The sequence below is a fragment of the Alosa pseudoharengus genome, unplaced genomic scaffold (genome assembly GCF_046254945.1).
Source record: "Alosa pseudoharengus isolate Yale_2024_CS ecotype anadromous, Long Island Sound unplaced genomic scaffold, YU_APseudo_1.1 YU_APseudo_1.1_scf_18, whole genome shotgun sequence".
Lineage (NCBI taxonomy): Eukaryota > Metazoa > Chordata > Actinopteri > Clupeiformes > Clupeidae > Alosa > Alosa pseudoharengus.
This window is the reverse complement of record NW_027468650.1, coordinates 34,096,419-34,120,434: the sequence shown is the minus strand read 5'-3', so window position 1 is coordinate 34,120,434 and position 24,016 is coordinate 34,096,419. Positions and strand designations below refer to the sequence as shown.

At 41.1% G+C, this 24,016-nt stretch overlaps 3 protein-coding genes across 3 annotated transcripts in view; 2 read left to right on the top strand and 1 right to left on the bottom strand.

The window, feature by feature from the left end:
- Positions 1–7,556, top strand: part of LOC143131409 (piezo-type mechanosensitive ion channel component 2-like) — a 117,413-nt gene extending 109,857 nt beyond the window's left edge. Inside the window, exons 45-53 of the mRNA XM_076291038.1 lie at positions 1,132–1,290; positions 1,615–1,762; positions 2,167–2,355; positions 2,670–2,762; positions 3,107–3,276; positions 4,359–4,475; positions 4,731–4,810; positions 5,375–5,582; positions 6,397–7,556. Of these exons, the coding sequence (XP_076147153.1) occupies positions 1,132–1,290; positions 1,615–1,762; positions 2,167–2,355; positions 2,670–2,762; positions 3,107–3,276; positions 4,359–4,475; positions 4,731–4,810; positions 5,375–5,582; positions 6,397–6,649 (1,417 nt within the window). The 3' untranslated portion in view covers positions 6,650–7,556. The remainder of the gene's footprint in view (positions 1–1,131; positions 1,291–1,614; positions 1,763–2,166; positions 2,356–2,669; positions 2,763–3,106; positions 3,277–4,358; positions 4,476–4,730; positions 4,811–5,374; positions 5,583–6,396) is intronic.
- A 2,940-nt stretch (positions 7,557–10,496) lies between these two features.
- LOC143131400 (gamma-soluble NSF attachment protein-like) lies at positions 10,497–17,308 on the bottom strand. Its single transcript, XM_076291025.1, has 12 exons — positions 17,129–17,308; positions 16,499–16,566; positions 16,265–16,349; positions 16,094–16,111; positions 15,969–15,999; positions 15,712–15,821; positions 14,915–14,981; positions 13,608–13,678; positions 13,409–13,487; positions 13,096–13,175; positions 12,746–12,875; positions 10,497–11,909 (listed from the first exon to the last, which is right to left on the bottom strand). Exons 1-12 carry the CDS (start codon positions 17,179–17,181, stop codon positions 11,772–11,774), a joined length of 930 nt encoding a protein of 309 aa, XP_076147140.1. The 5' UTR covers positions 17,182–17,308; the 3' UTR covers positions 10,497–11,771.
- Positions 17,309–17,956: 648 nt separating this feature from the next.
- Positions 17,957–23,017, top strand: twsg1b (twisted gastrulation BMP signaling modulator 1b). The gene is made up of 5 exons (XM_076291037.1): positions 17,957–18,104; positions 18,905–19,056; positions 20,303–20,402; positions 20,909–21,172; positions 22,205–23,017. The coding sequence occupies exons 2-5, from the start codon at positions 18,931–18,933 to the stop codon at positions 22,387–22,389; spliced, it is 675 nt and encodes a 224-aa protein (XP_076147152.1). The 5' UTR covers positions 17,957–18,104; positions 18,905–18,930; the 3' UTR covers positions 22,390–23,017.
- The last annotated feature ends 999 nt before the right edge of the window (positions 23,018–24,016 follow it).

Genomic DNA, 24,016 nt, shown 5'->3' with positions numbered 1-24,016 from the left:
CTTCGGCATTCTCATTGATTTTCTACAAGGCCCTAGATTTGGAAAAAAGTGCAAAAAGAGTGACATCAAGGGTAGTATAAAGTTTTTGTATGCATTTGGTATCAATCATTATTTTTTCCTGTACATGCTATATTTTATTAATGGTGTACTAATTGTTGAGCTCTCCGCATATAACGGGCTTGACGATTTTAAAGATTAAACAAAGGGAGGTTTTGTTTTTCGGTCATTTTCATAGGATAAAAATGGTATGTGGGGTAGCTAGTAGGCACTTGAAGATTTGTGTGAAAGTAGCTCAGTGTATGGCCATTTAGTGTACAAAGTGCCAATGTTGTACCATAGAGAAAAATAGTCAAAATCCTTGTTTTCTCTCAGGGACAAAAATGAATGCGCATTGGTATACAATGTAACCTAGTTGGTGTATTTACAGTATGTATGAATGAAACATGGTACATCACTGGCAATTTATACACAAAATGACTATAAACTGAGCTATTTCCACATTGATTTTCATGTTCCTACTAGCTACCCCTCATACCATTTTAGTTCTATGAACATTACCAAAAAATGCAATCACACCTTGTCACTCTTTATCCTTAATATCTTCATGTGCATTTGTAGCAGATACCTCAAATATCGGCTCAACATTACTAAAGTGCACACTATAAAGTTGCACACAAAATAAGGATTGGTGTCATGTGGATACAAAATAAATGTGTAGAAGACCCTCAATATGTCCAGTTTAGCATTTTGTGCCATATCTAGGGCCTTATATAAAACTAATGGGCATGCAGTACAAACCTTTAACGGTCCAATCATACATCATTCCACCCTACAACGTTTGGGCAGGCTTGGAATAATACTTTAAAGATATTGATGCCAAAACATGGCCTCCAAGATAAGGCATTTCTGAGAGTGTAAAAATGATACAAAATCAAGGGTGAAAACGTATGAAAACATTAGAATTTAACAAAAATATTTTTCAGGTCTTAGTTTTGGGACCTAAATAGCAAAATCTGAAACGGTGCAGCAACCATTTTCCTGGATTTTGTCTGATTTGATACAGAATGAGCCGGATGTCTTTGTATGTGTGCATTTTCTCATCCTGTCTTAAATGTCCCTGTCGATTGTCAGGCGGTTCAGTCTAAACACGGTGGCCCAGCTGTGGTACTTTGTGAAGTGCATCTACTTCGGTCTATCAGCTTATCAGATCCGCTGTGGCTACCCCACCAGGGTGCTGGGAAACTTCCTCACCAAGAGCTACAACTACGTCAACCTCTTCCTCTTCCAAGGGTGAGTGTTGTTTGGGACCTCCACCAAGGAGGTTATGTTCTCAGTGTGGTTCTGAGAGGACGTTTGGAAGTGTCGCAGGTCTGCACTCTCAAAGTTCCTTTTTAGTTCTGTTTCTGCCACAGTGTGTTTATTCTTTTAGCATGGCGACCTCATATTCATAATATGCTAATTAAATCAATACAATTATCCGTAGAAGGTAAATAATCATATTCTTAACTTCGGACAACATTTTTGTCAAAGTTGTTATTAAATATTTATGCCACGCAGTTTTAAATTCGATGTGGAGGACTTTGCAGTCTCATAGTGTATTTTTGGCCCCTGCAGATTCCGGTTGGTGCCGTTCCTGACAGAGCTGCGTGCGGTTATGGACTGGGTGTGGACAGACACCACTCTCAGCCTGTCCAGTTGGATATGTGTGGAGGACATCTACGCCCACATCTTCGTGCTCAAGTGTTGGAGGGAGTCTGAGAAGGTAACCAGAGCCCACCTTGGATCAGTTCTCTCCCTGCTAGATGACAGCTGATCAGTTCTCTCCCTGCTAGATGACAGCTGATCAGTTCTCTCCCTGCTAGATGATAGCTGCTTCAGTCCATTCTGCTTTAACCTCTTTACTGACAGATTTTACTTATTACTATTTATTTGTTGCTCCCCTGAAGATCTTCTAATTTGTCATTTGATAAAATATTTTTGAGTATGGTTTGAGTCTTTTAGTGTTATCTAAACCTGATATGAGGTCATTACTTGATTTATGTGTGATTTATTAAATAGAAAATGTTTTTAGAACTGAGTTATGTTGTGTAAAGTCCTGTTTGAGGTCATCTCCCACACTCTGTTGTCCTCTATTGACCACTGGCTCTGGTGTGTGTGTCTCGGCAGAGGTACCCTCAGCCCAGAGGTCAGAAGAAGAAGAAGGTGGTCAAGTACGGCATGGGAGGGATGATCGTTATGCTGCTCATCTGCATCGTCTGGTTCCCGCTGCTCTTCATGTCGCTGGTCAAATCTGTGGCCGGTGTGGTCAACAAACCCCTGGACGTGTCCGTCACCATCACACTAGGGGGCTTCCAGGTAGCCTTTAAGGGCATTTAAGAGTGTTTGTGTGGTCGATGTGTTCAGTAGTGTTTCTTTCATCAAGCTGAAATGTTTGAAATGGAGAAAGGGAGTAGTGAATGTTTTGGTTGAATAGAGTATTATACCTGAGAACTCAAAGAACTCAAGTCAAGAAGTCAAAATAACACTCGGACAGAGTTACTCAGTGTGTCTGACCCGTCTGCAACCTCGCTGTTTGCCAGAATAACACCTCTTAGATCACAAATCTGCCAGAAATGAAGTGCAAGGGCTGACCACTGACTCTTAGCGTTATGTGATCCTATTTCGTCCAGCCCATATTCACCATGAGCGCTCAGCAGAATCAGCTCAAGGACATCACCGACGACGACTTTGAAAAGTTTGTGAACTCCTACACCTACGTTCCGGTAAGCACATGTCAGGGTCAAGTGTGATATGACAACAGACAGGCAAGCTTTTCAACACTGCATTTGTGTAATAGGATTGTGTTTGACATTTATACTGACAAATGAAGTCTAAAATAGCTAAAGCCCAGCTGTGACATTTCCCAATGTATACTCCTCCGTTAGTTTACAGTGCTGTGCTCTGAGGCTCTTATACGTCATATTAGCTTACGTATGTGTCTGTGTAGCCTCCACCATGTGTGGACCACTTATTACATTATTGTCTAATTAAGTAGGTCATATTAGAGCTAAATTGAGACTAGAAGATGATATTACACCTTATGCGAGTGTCCACTCCTGGTCCACAGAGTGCTATGCAGTTCTTGGAAGCCTACACCAAGGAGGACATCACGGTGGCCGAGCTCGAGGGGAGCTCCAACTCCCTCTGGACCATCAGCCCCCCCAGCAGGAAGAACCTGATGGACGTCCTGAGCAAAGATGCCCCTTTTCCAGTCACCATGACGTGGTCCATCCAGAGGTACCGCCAACATGAGACAAAAGCTTCACCACAATGACTAGACCCAGAGCTTTACGCCAATAACCAGACTTAGATAGTTACAGTATCTACATTATATAAGGGTTAATATCTAGAATCTCTAGAATCGTTCAGACTTGTCTTGAATTTTACAAATTTTCTACCCACTCTGGAGGTTTCTACATGAATAAGAGACACCACACCCAGACCATATATAACTAATAGTTCAACCTCCACAACATTTAGTCATTTGTGCACATCATAGTAGCAATTTCTCCTTCCTCTGAACAAATTGCAAATGCTTTTGGACATGTATCAGTTGCTTTCGTACAATTGTCTGCTGTTTTATAACATTATCATTTGCTTATGTCATGTCAGTCAAAATTAACAATACTTATAGTCTTGAGTCATTACATACAAAATTGTTGAACTAGTTATCAAATTCTGTCACAATGCTTTAGAATTGCAAAGAGCATATACAGTAAAAATGTGAAACGTACCTATTCAGTGTCTTGTACTCACTTACTCCCCTAACTACAGCAATGTGTAACATACTGTGGTTTTCAAATGGCTGTACAAGTAGTGTATAGTGCTGTCTTGAGCATGTTCAGGTAGTGTCGCCGAGTTCTGACGATTTTTTTTGCATTGGAAAACACTGAGAGAATAAGCTATCATAATGAAAACATGGCAAAGCCATTTGACTATCTTGTTCATAAACAATGGTGTCAAGACTTCTCATTTTGATGACACTGGCAGTTTCATTGACATGAAGACTTTTGAGGAATGGACTCTCCATTTTGAGCAAGTGACATGCTTTTGCAGGTTATCCACTAGGTTTTGCAGTTTGCACTGCTGTGCAAATGTTAATAGTGATGTGAGAAAAGCACCAAAGCGACTGAGAAAAACTGTAATGTTTCTGAACCAGAACATTACTATATATTGACTACAAAGTGTCTGTAATATGGCCCACTAAAGAAGAAGCATTAATAGGTCATCAAATTTGTTCCATCAATTGTGACGCATAAATATATCATGTCAGTGCTTTGAAATTTTTTCCAAAATGTTTTTCTTGTTTCCTTTCCCAGGAATTTTAGCCTTGGGGCCAAAGCTGAGGTTGCGATGGATAAACATGTCACCTCCCTGGACATGCCGACGAAACAAGAGCTGATCGCTTTATTAAACGGGACAAGGAATAAGCCTGTGTAAGTGAACATGCCTGAGATGAGCCAAACCTGAGCGCAAATGGTTTCAACCCCTAGAGAAACTTGGTAGGCCAAGCACAAACAACCACACGCAGATGAGACCACAGGCGTCCTGTTTCGAAACGTAATGTTGTCATGGTAAAAAAAAATAAAAAATGAAATGTGATGGAATGCATAACCTCAACGACACTAAAGAAGACATTGTGAATATGCATGGTGGAACCATTTCCAAGATATCATTCCTTCTCTAAACAGGGTTATAAAACAAGTCTTCCCTTGCTTCCTTCGTGCCCCGAGTGACTCCAATGCCAAGCCCATTGATCAACTTTATGGAGGTAAAGAACAGATGCTTCTTCAGTTCAACAACAACACTAAAACACTGAGCACTGACAGATGCCAAACTAGTTGACAAAAGCTGCTTCATTTGTGTCACTTGTTGCCTTAGTAAATATTTACTAATGTATTCTGTACACAGTATTCTTGGAGGATATATGAAGAGTTTGGTTCCAAAATCTATATCCTCCATTTTAATGAATTTTCATAAATCATTTCTATAATTTTTGTTTTCTAAGTAATTTCAGTGGAACTGTAATTGGGTTATTGTTATGTGATTTATCTTTACTCAGTCAAAACAACACAACTGCAATTGTATTGATATTACCTGAAATACACAATTAAATAACATGACTAATGTTTTCAAAAATGGAGATATAGTGTTTTAGAAGCAAACTCTTTATATGTACATATACCTTCCTAGTGCTGTCCACTATACTGCACATACAGTAGGTAAGAGTAATGTGTGAGAGTATAAGACACCAATGCAAATGATCAAATAATGATTTATGTTCCAAACGGCCGTTTGACTCATGTATCCTTCCTCCCTGTGTGTCTGTGTCCAGAGGACGGGTTTAAGGACATCCTGCTGGCGCTGGAGAGGACTCACAACAACGAGAACGAGATCCAGGAGTGGTGGATCGTGGACCAGCCGTCGGCAGGCCAGATGCAGATGAGCAGCGCCGCAGGGAGGAAGGTGGCGGCCGGCCTGCACCTCTACGTGTTCAGCGATAAAGTCAGCCCTCCGAGCCTCAGCTTCCTAGCCGGATACGGGTGAGCACATGTCCCACACCCAGGCCTCCGCATGGGCCCAGAGCACCACAGCTGGCCCTGGAGCACACCTGTTAGCAGTTCCACTTCCTTGCAAAAAGAGCTTCTTGCAGATTGGTATTCATACATTTACAGAAGTGCTCCTAAGTTTACATAGATTACAAAACGGGCGAGTCTGACCAAAGACAGACTGTGGCGCAAAGATATCTGCTAGATATCTGCTGAAATGGGGCATTTTATTCCCCGGCCTAATTATATGGTTGTAAAGGGGCTTGTTAAATAGCATCTCAGCATGTTTTGACAGACCAAAGTTGCATACCGTCTATGTTAACATCAGAGAACAAGGCCATACTGTACACTGAGTTCACCCAAGATAACATGGAGAGGAATGAGTATTTTGCCTTGTTATTACCATTATCAAATGTATTATATGACGTTCTTAACCCTACCCTGAGGCACAGTATTAACAGAACTCCTTTTTTGTATTGTAAGTATTGTAAATCAGTACTAGTGTGTAACTAGGTCCAGTGAAACTGCTTCAGTGTCTGTGCCTGTGCTGAGTGTGAATAGGGGGATTCGATTTCTTGTAGCCGCCTGCAGTCATCTTAAGCTGACTGCATACTGTGATTATTTCTGAGATTGTGGTATGTTTTCAAACCGGAATTGTGCATACTTCATGGTTAAAAACGTATCAGAATCTCAAAAATAACCCTAGGAAATGCAGTCAGCTTAAAATGGCTGCAGGCGGCTACATGAAGTCGAATCCCCCTAATCCAACGCTGACCTTTGACCTATGGCCATCTCTTCCTCCTCGCAGCATCATGGGACTGTATGCCTCTGTGGTGCTCGTCATCGGGAAGTTTGTGCGCGAGTTCTTCAGTGGCATCTCGCACTCCATCATGTTCGAGGAGCTGCCGTGCGTGGACCGCATCCTCAAGCTGTGCACGGACATCTTCCTGGTGCGGGAGACCGGCGAGCTGGAGCTGGAGGAGGACCTGTACGCCAAGCTCATCTTCCTCTACCGCTCGCCAGAGACCATGATCAAATGGACCAGAGAGAAGACCAAATGAGGGCTTCCAAGCCCCCCCCCCCCCAAATCCCCAAAGAAAAACAAATCCGCCTGCTGTGACTGATGTTCAGAGAGGGTCTTGAGAAGGAGGATGTGAAATGCAAAATAAGAGTAAGAGAGGGGTGCAGAAGAAGCACAAAGAGTGGCAGGTGGAGCCCTGCACTGGACAAGCCCTCCACTGGACACTGATGCTGGAGAGGTCACCCCTCCTCCGCCTCCTCAGGGGGGGGACCCCTCTCCGCCTTCCATTAAATGTGACCTGAAACGTGAAGTACAGTATGTGTCATGTTAATGTGTATGATGATTTCGTGTGCACAACCCGACTCTGAAGAACTGTAGCCAGTCAGTCTTATCAGCGTGGTGTGATCACCGGCCAGGCAGTGGGCTTAAACAAAAAGGGAAATGGTGTCCCCACTGCCTGGATTTAGCCTCTTGTGTATGGGGTAAATATATGAACCTTCAGTTGTGCAATATTATAAGTTAAATACACCGTCCTGGTAGCTGGCTGTAAACTTGAAGCAGAGGAAGGGGGCAGTGACTGAAAGACACTTGCCACTTTTGAAGATATTTTGTTGTTGTTGTTATTTTGTTTTGATTTTCTGAACTTGGAGGTGCGCTTGGGTACTTTGGAGAAATAACAGAAACAAAGAGAAGCTAGAGACTCAGTGAGATGCACCAGAGAGACCAAGTCATGTTTGCTTTATTTGGTTTTGATGTCAGATAGGAATAAAGATGGGAGCTGTCATTGTTCTCAGGAAATGAATCTCATCTCAGTAGGATGTGGCTTGTGATATAGGAATGTGTGTTCCTAACTGTTGTGAAGTGACTTGTCCTCTTTGTATAAAAGAGGGAAATGTGGTGTAATTGTGGTTTAATGGCCTGAGAATAAAGCACATTTTGGATTGCTACATTTGTGTTCTTTTTGGTTGCACATGGTTATCCAAAACAGTTTTTCTCCCCACAATTCTGAGCTCAAGGACAGTTGCAAAAAAAGTAAGTAAACCCTTTGGAATGGCCTGAATGATTGTATTCATTTGGTTTAAATATGGTCTGATCTTCATCTGAAATACAATAATAAACTATTAATTTTCAGTGATAACACAAATTATTGCATTTATCTGGTCCATTGTTTATTACAATGTTGGTTGGAAACCCCAAGGTTAATGGCTTCAAAGTCAGTCAGTTTTGAGCCAGAAGTTAACAAACCTGAACTTCAACCAATGAAACAAGCCTGGACATGTGGGTCAGAGCCACATTAACACAGAAAAAAGCACATACACATTTAGAGTTGGCTGTCCGTGACCAGACTCGGAATCAGACTGATGTGATACCTCGCTAGAAAGAGATAACAGCAGACCCTTTACAAAGAACTGGGACCCCAGCCATGATGACTCCAAAGGCACAACACAGAACCTTCACTAAGGTAAACAAAACCCCTACAGCTTAACACATGAAGGAAATATATCATATATGATTATATACAGAAAAAACTAGAGCCACTGAAGAAGCACTGTTCTCCTTTTTTTCTTGAATTTCCTTGAATTTCCCCTGGGGATCAATAAAGTATTTATCTATCTATCTATTTATCTATCTATCTATCTATCTCCAAAAACATGGCTGTGCCCAAAACCAGAGAACACCTTGACTACAATACTTGTAAAATGATGTATGGACTGATGAAATTACAGATTGATTTCTTTATAAAAAAATGCAGCACTATATAGTTATGGTTATAGTTATGGATACACTTTTGTTGAAAGCGACATAGAAATACAAAACAATATAATACTTAAATATAACAGGGAATAAATTATAATGTTGGTCAGACTATAATAAGGAGAATAGCAATAATAAACAACAATATTAATTCAATCAATAACCTAATTAAATAAATTATTAAAATGAGGGGGAAAAGCAATAATAAACAATAATGTCCATTCAATCAATGATATGAAACAATAACATGGTAAGACTACATTAAGGAGAATATCAATAATAAACAATGTCAAATTAATCAATAGCCTAATGGAAATAAAACAATATTATACAAACCATAACGCATAAGAAGAGCTTAATGAACTAAGTGCATGTTGAACAGCCTTTAGACCCCTCTTAAAAGACCCAAAACTATCACAGGAACAGAGAGCACTGGGCAACTCATTCCACCAACATGGAACCACAGAGGAAAAAAAGTCTTGAATTTGACCTAGCGTTTGACTGGTCGACACAACAGACGCTCATCAGAAGGGCGGTTGGGGATGTACATCTTTATCATTGAATTAAAATAACAAGGAGCAGATCCAGTCAGTGTCCTATAGGCCAAAGTGAGAGATTTAAATTTAATTCTGGCTACCATTAGGGAGCCAATGGAGAGTAACTCGGAGAGGAGTTACATGTGTCCTCTTTGGCTGATTGAAGACCAGGCTTGGAGATGACCATGGTCTGAACAAGAAGTTGTGTGGAATCTTGTGTCAGATAAGGTCTGATCTTCCTAATATTGTCATAAATAAACCAACATGATTTTGCAATTGAAGCTACATGCTCAGAGAAGTTAAGTCGGCCATCAATTACAACGCCCACGTTACGTGCTGATATAGTTGGGGTCAGTGAAGTTGAGTCAAGCTGGATGTTAATCTGTTGGGGTCTGGGGAATAGCAGTTTTAGCTGGAAACACCAAAAACTCAGTTTTTGAGAGATTAAGCTGAAGGTGCCGATCTTTCATCCAGGCTGAAATATCCTTAAGGCATGCAGAAAAAGGCAGTCATCAGGTGGGAAAGACAGGTAAAGTTGAGTGTCGTCTGCATAACAGTGATAGTCCAATCCATGGGAGCGAATGGTCTCATCTAAGGAAGTGGTGTAAATTGAGAAAAGCAGGGGCTCTAATACTATATGACATAAAAGGACATCATGACAACACTATCCTAATTGCTGAAGTATAGTGGAGGAAGCTGTCATGATTTACGGCAACTTTGCGGTCTCAGGGACCCAAGATTCAATCAATATGTCCAACAGAATAACAGCAGGGTGGGTCTCTGCCAGCTGAAGCTCAGAGAAAATTGGGCCACATAGCAGAATAATAACCATAAACATGAACATAATCTATACAGTGGCTTAAAAAAACTACCTTTTGAAGTGGCCTCTCCAGACCTTAAGCAGTAGAGATGCTGTGGAATGACTTCAAGAGAGGCATTAAGACCAGATATGTTATGAACGTGGATGAACTAAAGGAAGAAAGGGCTCAAATTCCTCCTGAACATTGTGCAGTTTTATTTCACAGTTAAGAGGAGCGCTAAGATAAACATACTTTTCCCATCAGCACTGAGAATGATTTATGGGTGAGTTCAATATAAGACAAGATGGGTGGGTTGCACCAACAAGGATTAAATTAATCTTGGTTTAGGCCTAATCATTTGTAGATCCAGGTTTAGATAGATAGATAGATAGATGTGTTCTATACGTGTGACTTAAATGAAGATCAGATGAAATGTTATGAATGTAATTAATGCGTAGAACCAGGTAATTCCAAAGAGCCACTTTATCAACATTTCACCAGTCACAGATTTTATCTTTAATTTGACACATACAACTTCACACTAAACACTGCAAACTTTTGAATTTATTTGTAATTTTTCCATTATGATTCCCATTAAAATAATATATTGTTTAAGTTTGCAAAGAATGTCCATAATAAAGGTTGACATCAAAACCTTTGACATGCAACACACAGAAGTTCCCTTGCAATTGAGAGATTTATACAACTTAGCATTCTTATCAATCAAAACAAACCAGGGATAGAACTTTACAGTTAAAACACAATAAGGCAATATCATAAGTGTCATCATCAGATTTGTAGGTCACCACTCAATAGGAGGCCATTCTTGGTTTTGGAAAATATAAAACCACTTGTAGAGCATTTCTTTCCAGCATAACAGCTGACTCCAAAGACAGGAATCAAACATTTCTAGGGGTGTCTGCAAATTGTAAGACACTGTAAATCGTAAGGCATACAGTCCATAGTGTGCTGCTCATCAGTCTTTCACAATATCATTAGAAAGCATGTCTTGGGTGAGCAGTTGGATGATTAAGGGATATTGTGAGGTTTTTGGCATAGGGACATTAAGTGCTTTCCCAATATACTATGGACAGAGTATAGGCTGATGTATACATTCTCCTGTTTTTGCTTCTGAAATTACAAAGGCATGCTGGGTAATCAGGAAGTGCTCAGGAAAAAACGTCCGGTAGGTAAATAAGTTTGGGATCATCAGCATATAGACTTAGTGCTACACATCTCTAAGGAAGTTTGCCAAGACAGGAAATAGATTGGTTGCATGACTTTTTGGAACACTGTTCATCTGTCCAATAACTATGCTTACATGACTATGACAATTCCACACATGCACCACATAAGAAAATCTGTGCAAAAATATTGGAATCAACAAAAAGCCAACTAAGCAAACATCTGATTAATATTAACTTTGCTCTTTTCACTAAAGAAGGAATTCAGTCAAACTCATGACCATGTTCTAATAGTAATCAACACCTCCAGACTACATAGGTCCCCTAGAGTGTCCACACACAAAGGAAGGCTCACCTGAATGTCTCAAATCTTCAAGTTTAGAGTGTTCAGCTTCTGTCACACACTCGTGTGCCAGAAAGCACAAGGCTGAAAGTCAGAAATCATGCAAAGAAATACCTGTCCCTCAATAATCACACACATCATAAACAAAAATCATCAAAATGATTGCGGGTTCACTTCATCAATCAAAAAAAGTGTTAAAATAAGAACTTATACAAAGATGTTTTTCAAGCATGAGGGTAGTAAATCGATGCTTTTAGTCTTTATATATCGAGAGAATATATTACACATATTTTTCATAGTTATTTTTCATTACACATATACACTCATGCTTACAGAATGGCACCGCAGCAGGGCAGTTCAAGCCTCCAACGGATAAACCGCTGTTGAAGACTGCCCTCTACTGGAGGAGACCCATCATCACAACTGCAACAGAGGAGCTCCCTCTGCTGGGAACACCAACTCAGTGCAGCTGGAGGGGGCGCTGGTGCAGTCATCGGTGTGTGTGTGTGTGTGTGTGTGTGTGTGTGTGTGTGGGTGTGTGTGTCTAACACAGGCCCCCAGCATACTCGTCCTCCTCTTCGTCCGGCTGGGCCGCACTTGCTCCTGCATCACTGGCTGCGGCCAGCGGCTTCTTCTTGTTGCCGCCGCCCGGCACTCTCAGGCTGAGGGCCAGCTTAGCGTACTGTACAACACAACCAAGAGGACACAACAGGACCGTCACAGTCCAAACTGAAAATTGTCAACTTTTCTTGTAAAAGGCAACCAATCGTGTAGGTTATACAATAAGTAATAGAAATTGGACTTCAAATGAGATTAAGGGTTAATTATTTCACCAACCAGATATGTCATCTTTGTGTGAGCATATTCTATCAGGCAGTTACTACTAGGGATTCTAGGGATATATAGTTTTTACTGCACACCATCAGCACCTGGAGAAAGAAGTGCTGTGCACAGGGATTTTGAACCTTGATATATATATATATATATATATATATATATATATATATATATATATATATATATATATATATATATATATATATATATATATATACATATATATACATATATATATATATATATATATACACACACACAGTATATATATACCTTCATATATATATATACAGCACTTAGACTTGAGAATATTGAATGAAAATCTGAATATATATTGAGAAATATTTAATTTCCTTAACAGCATGCCACAATATATATATATATATATATATATATATATATATACACATATATATGTAGAGGGCTAGCTGTAGAGCTCTACAACTGAAGCACTGTCAAAACAATGATCACTAAATACAGTATTCTACATGGACCGGTACCTAGAGGAATTTACCAGTGCATAGCCTTACCTGTAGTACCTGTAACTCCCTACACACTGACATTTTTCAGGTAAAAAGGGGGAAGAAATCAGACATATGAGAAAAGCTTTTTATCACTCCATGCTTTCGAGACTAGTGCGGAGAATAAGGTCCATGAGGAGAAGAGGAGGACATTACTCACATCGTTATCCATGTACTTGAGTAATGGCGAGTTGCAGACTCTGTACACCTGGTCCTCATCCTGCTCGTCATAGCCTTGTAGTAGCTCCTCCATAGCGATACAATCCTCACTCCCACTGAACCCTGGGATACTGAGGGAATGATGGACGTCATGTGAATCACATGGTTCTACACATCTGATTTCAAATATACACTGGAGAGATGTTAGATTCCTAGTGCTATAGGGAGGGGCTTTCACACAGCGGCCAACAGCCAACATTTATCTTCTTCTAACCAGGAAAAAAAGAGATGCTATTAGAGCTGACCGCCGGCAGGTCAGACAAAAAGCAAGATGTGAAGACAGGTGTGTACCTGTAACTTTCTCTAACGCATTTATCAGCGGCCACGAAATCCGCTCGGTGAAGTTGGACGAGCACTTGGGCGATGGTTTTCTGAGGCAAAAATAATTTCAATAGGGAAGAAAATAAATTACAAGATACCACCGTGATTTGATAGACCACAAATACACAAAATATAAATGATCCATGAAGCATCAGGAACAGAATAAATGGAGGTGACAGTGAACATTCAGTCAACATCCCTTCATGTCATAGGTGTGAACTGTCATATTCCAGATCATTACTGCCTCCCTATGATACATGCAAGAAAACCGCTTGTATCATACCTTAAAACATGTTGGATAATTCTCTATTTCTTTGTACATGTTCTTCTCCTTCTGAAGGGACACAGCAGCCTCGTCAAATCTGGCAGAAGAGGTGAGACCAAGCATGAGTAAGCTTATACTGCACACTGTTCAAAAATAAACAAAGAAAAATAAACCCTGTGTAATTACAGGGTGCAAGGTTTTCAGGACCTTTACTTACTTGCGTTGCCTAACAAGAAGTCTGGAACACTTTCCCAGCATTTCAGATGCCTGGCGAAGCCGGTCCTCATTCTACAAAACCAACCACAAGGTTAAAAGTCCAGTCAACAGCTTTGACCTTTTTCAAACACATTCAACAACAACAACGCAATACATACATATGCAATACATCATATTTAATGAATACATTTTGTGCTTTAAAATAGGATGATAGGGAAAAACATCATTCCAGCTAAGCATTCAATAATGAATACTGAATATTATGTTAGAAACCTTTATTTAATGTGCAGTAAGCAGAATTTAGGCATGGCTGCATGTGACATTTTTACAGATCAAAATGACATGTATAACAGCTATTTTGAGTTAAGGCTATGTTTATTGTTAAGTTTATTGATTAACTTCCTGACGAACAATTTTGTGGAATGATTCATCATCATATGAAATTTGCAACGATGTGACTCAACAATCTTTGGTAGCCTATATGTCACGCTCTGTCTGCCAATCATTGTCTGTAGCTGATCAAATCAAATAAGCCTACAACTTTGATATAAGGCTATATGTTTAGCCGACTGAATAACTTAAAGATATAGAAGACAAACAATTTTGTAGAAAGATGCATCATTGTATGAGATTTGCAACGATGTGACTCAAAAACAGTCTAGGCAGCATAAGTGACATGCCGCTCTGTCTGCCACTGGTTGTCTAGCTGTGTGGCATTCTGAAATGTCCTTAAATTCAGGACCATTAGCCTATCGCTCGTTTCAATTTGGGACCTTGCAGTCGGAATTCATTTCATCACTTGGGCTATTTGAAGTGTCAGTTTTTTGCACCTCATGTTTACGTCATTTTGAATAGCCACTGCATGCCCGTGTTGTTGCAAAATCCACAGAAACCATTTTATGCAAGCAAACTGCATACAGTCTTTATTGTTGAGGTCAGACATGCTAATCATCCAAATATCCCACGTGATTCAGTGCTGCCAAAACTCTGCTTACCCTCTCTGTCTCTGGCCCTGTGCTGTGCTGTGTGAGAGGGGGAGTGGCTACAGTAGAGCGGAGAAAGCCAATGCGTGCTTCTCTTACTGATATATTTAACAATATATTTTGCATTACTTATCCAAACAACGTCACATTTGGCACTGTACTGTACTCATGCACATAGCAAGTCTTCTGTCAAGTTTGAAATCCATCGGACTAACGGTTCAAGAGATATGCGAATAACAGACACACACACACAAACACACAGAGACTGACAGACGTTCCTGTAACTTATAGATAGATAGACAAGTTACAAGTTAACATTGATTACCTCATATACTGATCCAGCTTTCTGGTAGAGGTCCACTGCTTTAGCAAGATCCACTGGTTCTATTAATCTAAAAAAAAAAAAAATTGAAATGTAGATTTGGAATTATGTGAAAAAAAAATTATTCAATCCAACATCACAATCCTTAAGGTAGAACAATATAGTTCCCATTAAATTACTTAATTGACAGTGTGACGCTTCAAGATTGAAACATTACACAAATAAATATTGAATGGGAGCTATATGATGTGCAGTCCATTACATGCTACAGTGTTAGAAGATGCAGAACAGCACTCATCCTCATGTTTGGGATGTGTAGGACTTCTTTCTTCATCTAAGCCAGTAGCATTTTGAGGAACCCAATTCATTTTTACACAGGCTCAAGTGGTTGTTATAAAGTAGTCCAATATCTCTCTTACACGGCTCAGTCAACATCATATGAGCATATTTCATTTACATTACATTACATTTAGCAGACATTTTTCATCCAAGGTGACTTGCATATGTCAATTCTATTACATGGGATTACACTGTCCCCAGAGCATCTTGGGGTTAAGTGCCTTGCTCAAGGGCACAACGGTGGAAGCCAAGAGTTGAACCCACTACATTCTAGTTAACCACTACGCTACCACCGCCTTCCTCGCTGAGCGCCCCCGTTACAGCCTATGATAATGTGTGTGACATAATTCATCATCAGTAACCATAAGTCAGTGTGCCTTGCCATTTTGGCTTGATGTGTGGTGCCCCTTATCCCCAAAAAGGTTGAAGTCTCTGATCTAAGCACTTGCATGTCCACTCACTTTCCAGCCCTGTCCAGTGCTATAGCTGCAGTGTCTGGAGTGCCATTCTCCACATACATCATACTCGCTCTTTCAATATACTGAATAGCTTCCGGTATCCTCTGCATGTCCTAAAGAACAAAACAGAACGGTGGTCAGCCAACTGTAAAAACAATCCTCTTACTCCGGTTTGCAACTGCTTCAGATGTAACAGTTTCTTTATGTTGTATTAAGAAGGCTAAATGAAATCACAATTTTGCTCTGTTTCTGGAACATACCTTCAGCATCATCCCTGCTTGTTCAAGTGCTCTATAAAAACAGAAATCAAATGTACTGGTTGCAATAATTAGTCATAATAAAATACATAACATTAAGATATTTTAAATTCATACAAGTTACTTACTTTGCAGCATGAAACAGACTGTATACTGAATCAAGGAGAAATGTATATATCAATGTTGCAACTTTTTTTCCTCAGCTCTAAATATTTGATCACTGTATTATTATAACAAAAAAGAGCTGTTATTTTAACCTTCACATAAGAACTTCACAGAGGGTGAGGCTGTAAGGATACGTTCTGTTGTTGGCATGGGCCTCTGCCTCCTGCAGATATGCCTCTTTGGCTTCCTCCAGTTGCTTTGCATTTTTGAAAGCAACAGCTGCAAAAACAAATACACAGACGCATAAGCAAAACACCGGCTGTTCATGAGTACTTAAAGCATGTTTCTACAGAAGGATGCTATTAAACATTTAATTTAACCTAGACTTAAATTTCCGCATCTTTTTGTCATGGAGAAGTAGCACAAACCTGCTTTGCCGTACTCTGACGCAGCACTATCGTAGTCTGGCTTCCACTTCATGAAACTTGTCTTCAGACTGTAGTAGATTAAGTAGTTTTTGTGATGAATGGGGCAGAAAGAGGACAACAGCTGACAGTCAATTTAAGACGTGAGTTATGATATATTAGTATCATAATCTTGTCTCTTGAATGTGGTTAGGCAGGCAGCCTATGAATGCACCGTCATGAAAGGTATGATCAACCAAAGCAGGAGTGTCAGGTTCCTATAGGCCTTGTTAAAATATGTTTTTATGTTTACGCAAACTACCAATAAACAGGACAAATCGACGTCGCAATCTGTCAACGACGTCGCAATCTATCAATTAGGCTGTTGTTTTTAAGCTTGACTTCACTTATACCTTGCTGTTAACGTTCCACTACGAGCATCGTCTAAGTAAACAGGCTACCACTGCACTTAAATCGTACTCCATTTCTCAGTGTTAAATGCATAACACATTTATTTACAGCGGAAACACTAGTTTAAAGGTAGCTGGTTGCCATTTACACACAGCTAACGTTAACATTATACAGTCACAACAAGCTAGCTATTGATAGCTAGCACAGCTCAGGTTGGCTCACAATGCAAAATGAATCACTTACTATTTCTCTGCTTTGGCAATGTGCTCATGGGCTTCGTTTATCTTCGCAGCCATTGTAACGTTATAGTATTAGCCCTTTCACCATGTATATAAAGGCAATGAAACCGTTTAAAACAACTCTGTTTTCTGTGGCACTGTTAGCATTAGCAAACTGCTGTTTAGACTTCTGACTGTCGCCAACGTCGACGAAGGTGATGACTACGGGAGCCGACGAGCTGTGCATTTTTGCTGTCTTCACGCATCCCGTGCTTCTTGCGTTTTTTTTTGTAAATTATAGGCTAGATAGAAGTTTCAGTCTGTCATATTGCAGTTCAGGATGTCCCTAATATACCACACCATAGACTGTATATATTGAACAGTCTATGTACCACACCGAACACATTTAAGAACACGCGCTGGTTATCGCATGGAAAACCATCTCACTACCACCAGTAAAATATGGCATAGTAGGCCTACGTTCCAATTGCAAATAAAACGGATAAGGCCACAAATCTGTTGCATGTGTAATGCTAAAATAATAAGTGACTTGTTGTGAACTTTGGACATCACAATAGCCAACTTGCGATTAATATGACACATAAGTGGTTGAATTTAATTTCTTATCATTGAGGCTGCAGCTTTTTGTAGCTAAGTTAAAACTAAATGTTGGCTAGAGCATCTGTAAGGGGGGGTTGTGAAACTGAATCAAAAGGGACAACATTCCACAGCAAAACAGCTATCCAGTTTGTGACTCTTTCCTACACCGCTCACATTGAGAAGCAGGCACGATGCTTAGGCACGATGTGGGCTGCTAGTGTTCTCACCTGTACTTTTATGGTCCTGTGTCTTTAAGGCGCAGACTGCTTCTCTCGCTTTGTGTAGAGGGAAGAGTCACGCCATCGAGACAGAACATGCCTTAATTCTGAAAAGTTGATGAAAATAAAAGTATAGTCGATAATCACCTTGGGAAGCGAGGAGTAAACGTTTTATTTTAAAAGGTAAGTTCCCCGTCTTAAGCATTGATGTCTACAATTTTCTTTCGCGCATGCTTTGAAATGGAGCCAGAAAGCCTGATGCCTGTTTCTTCCTGTCCTGTTATGCCTTACAAAAAGGTGCTGGTATTCGCCCCTCGTTACGTCTTTCGAAACATGAGCAGAAAATAAGTGACCCAATTTACTTCGTTTTTTGGATACATTGTTTGTCATTTGGATACATTGTCGGCTTTGAGAATGATACTTTATAACAATATATCTTAAGGGAGAAACTTTCAGTGATCTTGGGGAGTCAAATGACAAACTGATGCACGAACATGAGGAACGCATTATTAAAATTAGGCTGTCTTTTCAACGCGGCTTAAAGAAAATGGTAGTCAAAGTTTCACTTGTTTTGAATATTAAGAAATGGGGCGATATGGCAGGTTGTTACATTTTTGTTGTAGCATACGACGTGAAGTATGACTACCCTAACGGTAGTTTTGATTTTAAAATGAGTTCCCTTTTTGGAGGGCGATTCCTGCCTGAAGCCGATATAGCGTGTCGCTGTGGAAATTGTTGGCACCTTTGAAGTGGCTATTTACGTTTGCATAACAATAACGAGAGACAAAGAATTAAATTAGCGGTACCCTGTAACTTTTGCGTCTCTGGCCGTCTGTTGATTTGTACCTTGATAGTGATCTTGTAAAGCTACACTCCCCCACACAACAGCACCAGAGTTCTGTCTCGCTTGACACGCTCTTGATTTTTTTTTAGTTACTACCGTTGTTAACTTTTAGCTAACCGATTTTGTCTGGTTACCTTAGGTTGGGTTTGATTCGTTCGTGCCGGAATGAAGTCTGCCCAAACCCAAATATCTCTCCTCGCTGGGCTGCTCTTTCTTCTCTCGGGACTCTCACTTGTCACCGCCTGTAATAAAGCGCTGTGTGCGAGCGATGTCAGCAAGTGTCTGATTCAGGTAAGAGCGGGATCTATTTAGGCCTACTTTAGGCCTTGGCATGGGCATCATTTCAATCATGTATTTTAGAATAATTATATTTTCTTTATTTAGGCTACAATATTGTAGCCTTTTGAGCTAGACTAGGACAGTATAGGTTAGGGTGTGGGTGTTCAGTTGAGCACTGTTTTGAGACATGTCGTACTGCATTATAGTATGGGGGATAAACTTTAACTTTCTCCTAGTAGCTGACAGGGCACTGTTGACATAACTTAGCCACTCCTAACAACCCCTCCCCTCCAAAAATCCCATGCACCAGGACCTCAGAGTCCATTAAGGTCTGATATGTCTGGGGGAAAAGATAAACAGACAAAGTAACCTCTCTACTTAGCTTTTTCGATGGAGGTTCGTTTTCTCCATCCCTGTGCACATCTGGAATTTGACCTCTACACCCCCCCTACCTCCCTCCTTCTGTCCCTCCTCCTCCTCCTCTCCATGTGCTACTCCCAAGCAGTGGAAGCAGCTTGAGGTCGCCCTGAGCGCCCGGGCTTAAGCCACAGCGCTCTGATTCCCTCTAATGGCTTCTAAATGCGTACAGTCTGTTTTGATATGTGGTAGATGGGCTGTGTCATGTTGTAATAAGCATGTGGGTGACACATGGCCGGTGTGAAAAGAGAAAAGGCTTTCCCCCCGCCGTGAGCAAACACCCTCCAGACTAACTGCAGTGCCACTCATGTCTGAATACAGTGAGTTTCCAGGATTTGTGCCCAGCATTGTGTTTTATTTTTGATTTTTTACACAGCCTATCTGGTGTGGGCGATGTGGCATTTTCACTACTGTTCAAGGAATCAGAATTAGTTTTATGACTAGCATACCAGCTGATCACTCCAAGCAAGCAGTGAAGCTTGATTAGACCTCCTTGAGGCACCGCAATTGTTGTAAAATTGTATTGAACAAAGCAGCTGATTAAATGTAAGTAAGTTATGACTTGTACACTAAGGTCTCCTTTTGTAGCTTTAATATCAGGTCAATATAACTCTTTGGATAAAAGCATCAGCGTAATGAATATACTGTATGTTAATAAATGTAAATGTATTTGATTAAAAAACAACCCCATTACATAACTTACATAGGACACTGAGTTAAAATTCAGCTGGAGCTCGTCGGTGTGTGAAAAAAAGAATGTGGTAGGGCGCAGCCAGCTCTTCCAGCAGCCTCGGGGAACATGTTTGTTTATTGTACTCTATGGTGTTGTTTGGACGTACAGGAGTTGTGTCAGTGTCGGCCGTCTGAAGGCAACTGCTCGTGCTGCAAGGAGTGTATGCTCTGTCTCGGCACACTGTGGGAGGAGTGCTGCGACTGTGTGGGTGAGTGTGTGCGTGGAGGTGATTTTATCCAGGCTAGGTCAGAACTTGACTGCTCTAAATGAGTTGGCCATCCGGGAGCAGTCTGTGTGGAGGTTCTGTTTCCTCACAGGGCAAACCTCTTAATAATTCTCTTAATAATTTTGTCCTTAACCACACAAACTGTGCTGTTTTTTAGACATTGTTTTATTTCTGGCCTTAAACATATTAGTAATGCTATTGCAATATTATATTATTACTGGACAACGTGATTGAAGAGTGGATTATATCCAAAATATGAACAATTAATTGATGTTTATATTTGTGTATTCATTTACATTTTACAGGATAATGATACAGAAAATGAATAATAGTAGACGATGAAAACAGACCCACAGTTCCGTTGTGAAAGCAATAGTTCATTGAGTATTCTATCAGTGTTGACTTTTTCAAATAATGGTCAAATGAAATGCCTTACTAAATGGATGTTTTGCCAGAGTCTGACTTCAGTGCACGTGTTGACCTTGTAGGAATGTGCAACCCCAAGAACTACAGCGACACACCGGCCACGTCCAAGAGCACCGTGGAGGAGCTCTACCGACCAATCCCGTCGCTCTTCCGCGCCCTGACCGAAGGCGAGGCACCCATCAACATGATGGTGGTGTCCTTCCCTGTGGCCGAGGAGCTCTCCTACCACGAGAACCTGGTCTCCTTCCTGGAGACAATGGAGGACCAGCACCAAAACATCTCGCTGCCTGGAAACAGCATCCATGCCACGTACGATACCAGCCAAGGTAAGACCTCCAGGGAGTTGCATTATTCGCCCACTCTGTAAAGGAACTGTGTGATATCACTTTCTTAATAAACATTTGTCTGTATTAAATAATTATTGTTGCAGTTCACAGCTGGAAATGAGATTTTTCTCGATCATATCTATAACACAAGAAAGCCACAAGCAAATTAGGAATGTAGGGGGGCTTACCATAACTTGGCCCTTTTGACAGATGAATGGCTTCCATTAGCTTTCCTGTTAGCAGAGGCTGTGCAGCCGGTCTGGTTTGGGTATTATGACAGCCCAGCCCAGCCCAGCCCAGGTCTTTCATGTGTGCGCGCTCTGCTGCACGCCAGAGCCCTACACTCACTTGAGCTGATCTTAATTGATTTGGAGCCAGATGTGTGCTTCCGCCCGCCATACTGCGCTGGCTCAACCTGTGACCCAGATCCGTTTCTCCCGCCGAGGATGAGGAGTGTGTGTGCATGTGGAAATGAGCTGGGGTGGAGTGGGCTCTCATTAATCAGCCATCCAGCAGTGAGGGACATGGTCCATGCTCCCCATGGAGGATAGGAACCTCTGTGAGATGTCTTAGCACCAGTTGGTCTCCTACATACTTTATATTGTATGTAAAGTCTGGCGAGGAAGTGGCCTTTGGGAATGTGCCTGACGACAGCTAGTTCCGCACCAGCAGGATCCGGAGCGTGTAGGCAAATGCTGGAGATGGGAATCAGAGCAGTTGATGACGGTATTTGCTTTAAGTGGATAGTTGTTTGCCCAAACCCCACATTGTACTTTGACATTTTCTTGAGTTGTAATGAATGCTTTAGGGGGTTATTCACACCTGTGTGGTAGGGTATAATCATGTTCAGGTGGTACACACATACATTATTATGTGTTGCAGCGGAACATACATGCTTAACACACAAGCAGAGCTGGGGAAACTGTAGCTTAGTGCTTATTAGCACTTAAGGGAAACATACTACTTAGGATCTCAGTGTGAGTGTCACTAATGATGGCACGGTCCTCTCCACCCCCCCCCCCCCCCCTCCAGCCAACAGCATGTGCACCGTGGTGTACTTCGACGACTGCGTGTCCATCCACCAGTGCAAGCAGTACTGTGAGTCCATGGGAGGATCCAAGTACCGCTGGTTCCACAACGCCTGCTGCGAGTGCATTGGCCCTGAGTGCTTGGACTATGGCAGCAAAGCTGTGAAATGCATGAACTGCCTCTTCTGATCAATGGAAGCTACTTTGGGTTGGCCCCAGGAGGGTGTCATTACTGTTGGTGCCTTAAAGGGGCGCTCTATCGGGACAACAGGGATATAGATCATGTCAACAGAGGGATTTGTCTTGTAAAAAATACAGTATGCTACAATGTTGTGATGGAAAATATTAGCCCTTATTTTAATGTTTTTGTTTCTGTTGTTTTACCTTGTATAAATAACACACTACATTTTATAGCTGTCTAGCAAATATATATATATGGATTTTTTTTTCTTCCACGAATGTAGATGCTAGTCTGCCGCTCTTCCAGCTTTGGTAGGTTGGTTCATATTATACCAAATAAACCATTTTGAGATAAATATATAGAGGTTGATAGTATTTGCAGTTAAGATTCCTTTTGCTGCCTTTTACTCTACCTATTACATGTCTGGACATAGTTATTCCAATTCCAGATGTTTTTTTTATTAAATGCACATCATGTTTTTTATGTAAACTATAAAGAGAATGTATTTCATCAGCTTTGACTTTGTGACTTGGAAGAGAAACAGGAATTCGTAAAACACAAACCCAACCATGCTGTGTTATTTATTTTAGTACACCTTACGCTATAAATCTGTACTGCTAAGATGCAAGAGTGGAATCCCTGTTGTTCCTGGTCTCACAGTCCTTCACTCTCCATTCTTCATTTCTTAAGACATGCTTATTGGAGAAAAACAGTTCACATTTGGTTCAAGTTAAATGTTGGCAGTGGGCAAGGATGCAACTGCTGAAGTGTGTGTGTGTGTGTGGGGGGGGGGGGACAGAATAGGGAGTGGATCCCTTTTCATAAGGCTCTTGCTAACAATGGAGCCACGACACCCCAGTTTGGGGTGAGAACCCTGTCACTATAAAGTCCTTACTCAGGTGTATCCCATCATTACAACTACCAGATGAAAATGTCAATATGCCTTTGGCAACTAAACCTCACGCTGGGATATACTCAATTAAGGCATTTACTTTTAATTTGTGGTCATTTTCTCTGCAAACATTATTGTTGGCTGACTCCTGAGCCCCATTAAATGTTATGTAAGTATTAGGCTTGACCTGAGGCCTTCCCCTGGTTCCGCAATAGAACAGCATATCCCAGTTAGTTCTGGATTTCCTCCCAAACACAGCATGTGCATAGAATTTCAAAAGTTCCACCTGGGAAATTAGCGTTGAGTGCACACCCTGGGACAAGAAAAGGTCTGAGAAAAAAATGATGCAACACACCTCAATGCCTAGTGTGATACACACAGACATCAGAAATGTTCCTCTGCATTTGACCCATCCGTGGTTAGTGAAAACACACAGAGCACATAGACTCAAGTTCTATTGTAAATAAACAGGCATAGTCAAATCCATTAGGACATTATCCTTCAACACAGCACTCAGCAGTACACCACACAAACAATTAAGCCATTTCCTCCTCCATTTTTGGCATCACATTCAACCCACAGGTGTCCCATTGAAGTCCATCCCCATTTGGCTTGAGGCTCAGCAGCCACCCACCCTGCGATGGCGCTCCACGAGCACAGAAGCACGCAGGTGACGGAGGCGATTTCTAGGTCGGGCGCAGGCCCCAGCTGCCTGATAATAATATGGCACTGTGTGCCCCCTC

Bases quoted from the DNA above. Each gene is read 5' to 3' on its own strand.
- LOC143131400 (XM_076291025.1), bottom strand. From the start codon at position 17,181: ATGGCTGCGAAGATAAACGAAGCCCATGAGCACATTGCCAAAGCAGAG. The intron at 16,350-16,498 runs GTTTGTGCTACT...TTGTTTTTGCAG, and splicing joins GTCAGAGTACGGCAAAGCAG to CTGTTGCTTTCAAAAATGCA. The intron at 15,822-15,968 runs GTATGTTCCAGA...TTTGTTCTTTAG, and splicing joins AAGCAGGGATGATGCTGAAG to GACATGCAGAGGATACCGGA.
- twsg1b (XM_076291037.1), top strand. From the start codon at position 18,931: ATGAAGTCTGCCCAAACCCAAATATCTCTCCTCGCTGGGCTGCTCTTT. The intron at 19,057-20,302 runs GTAAGAGCGGGA...TTGGACGTACAG, and splicing joins TCAGCAAGTGTCTGATTCAG to GAGTTGTGTCAGTGTCGGCC. The intron at 21,173-22,204 runs GTAAGACCTCCA...CCCCCCCTCCAG, and splicing joins CACGTACGATACCAGCCAAG to CCAACAGCATGTGCACCGTG.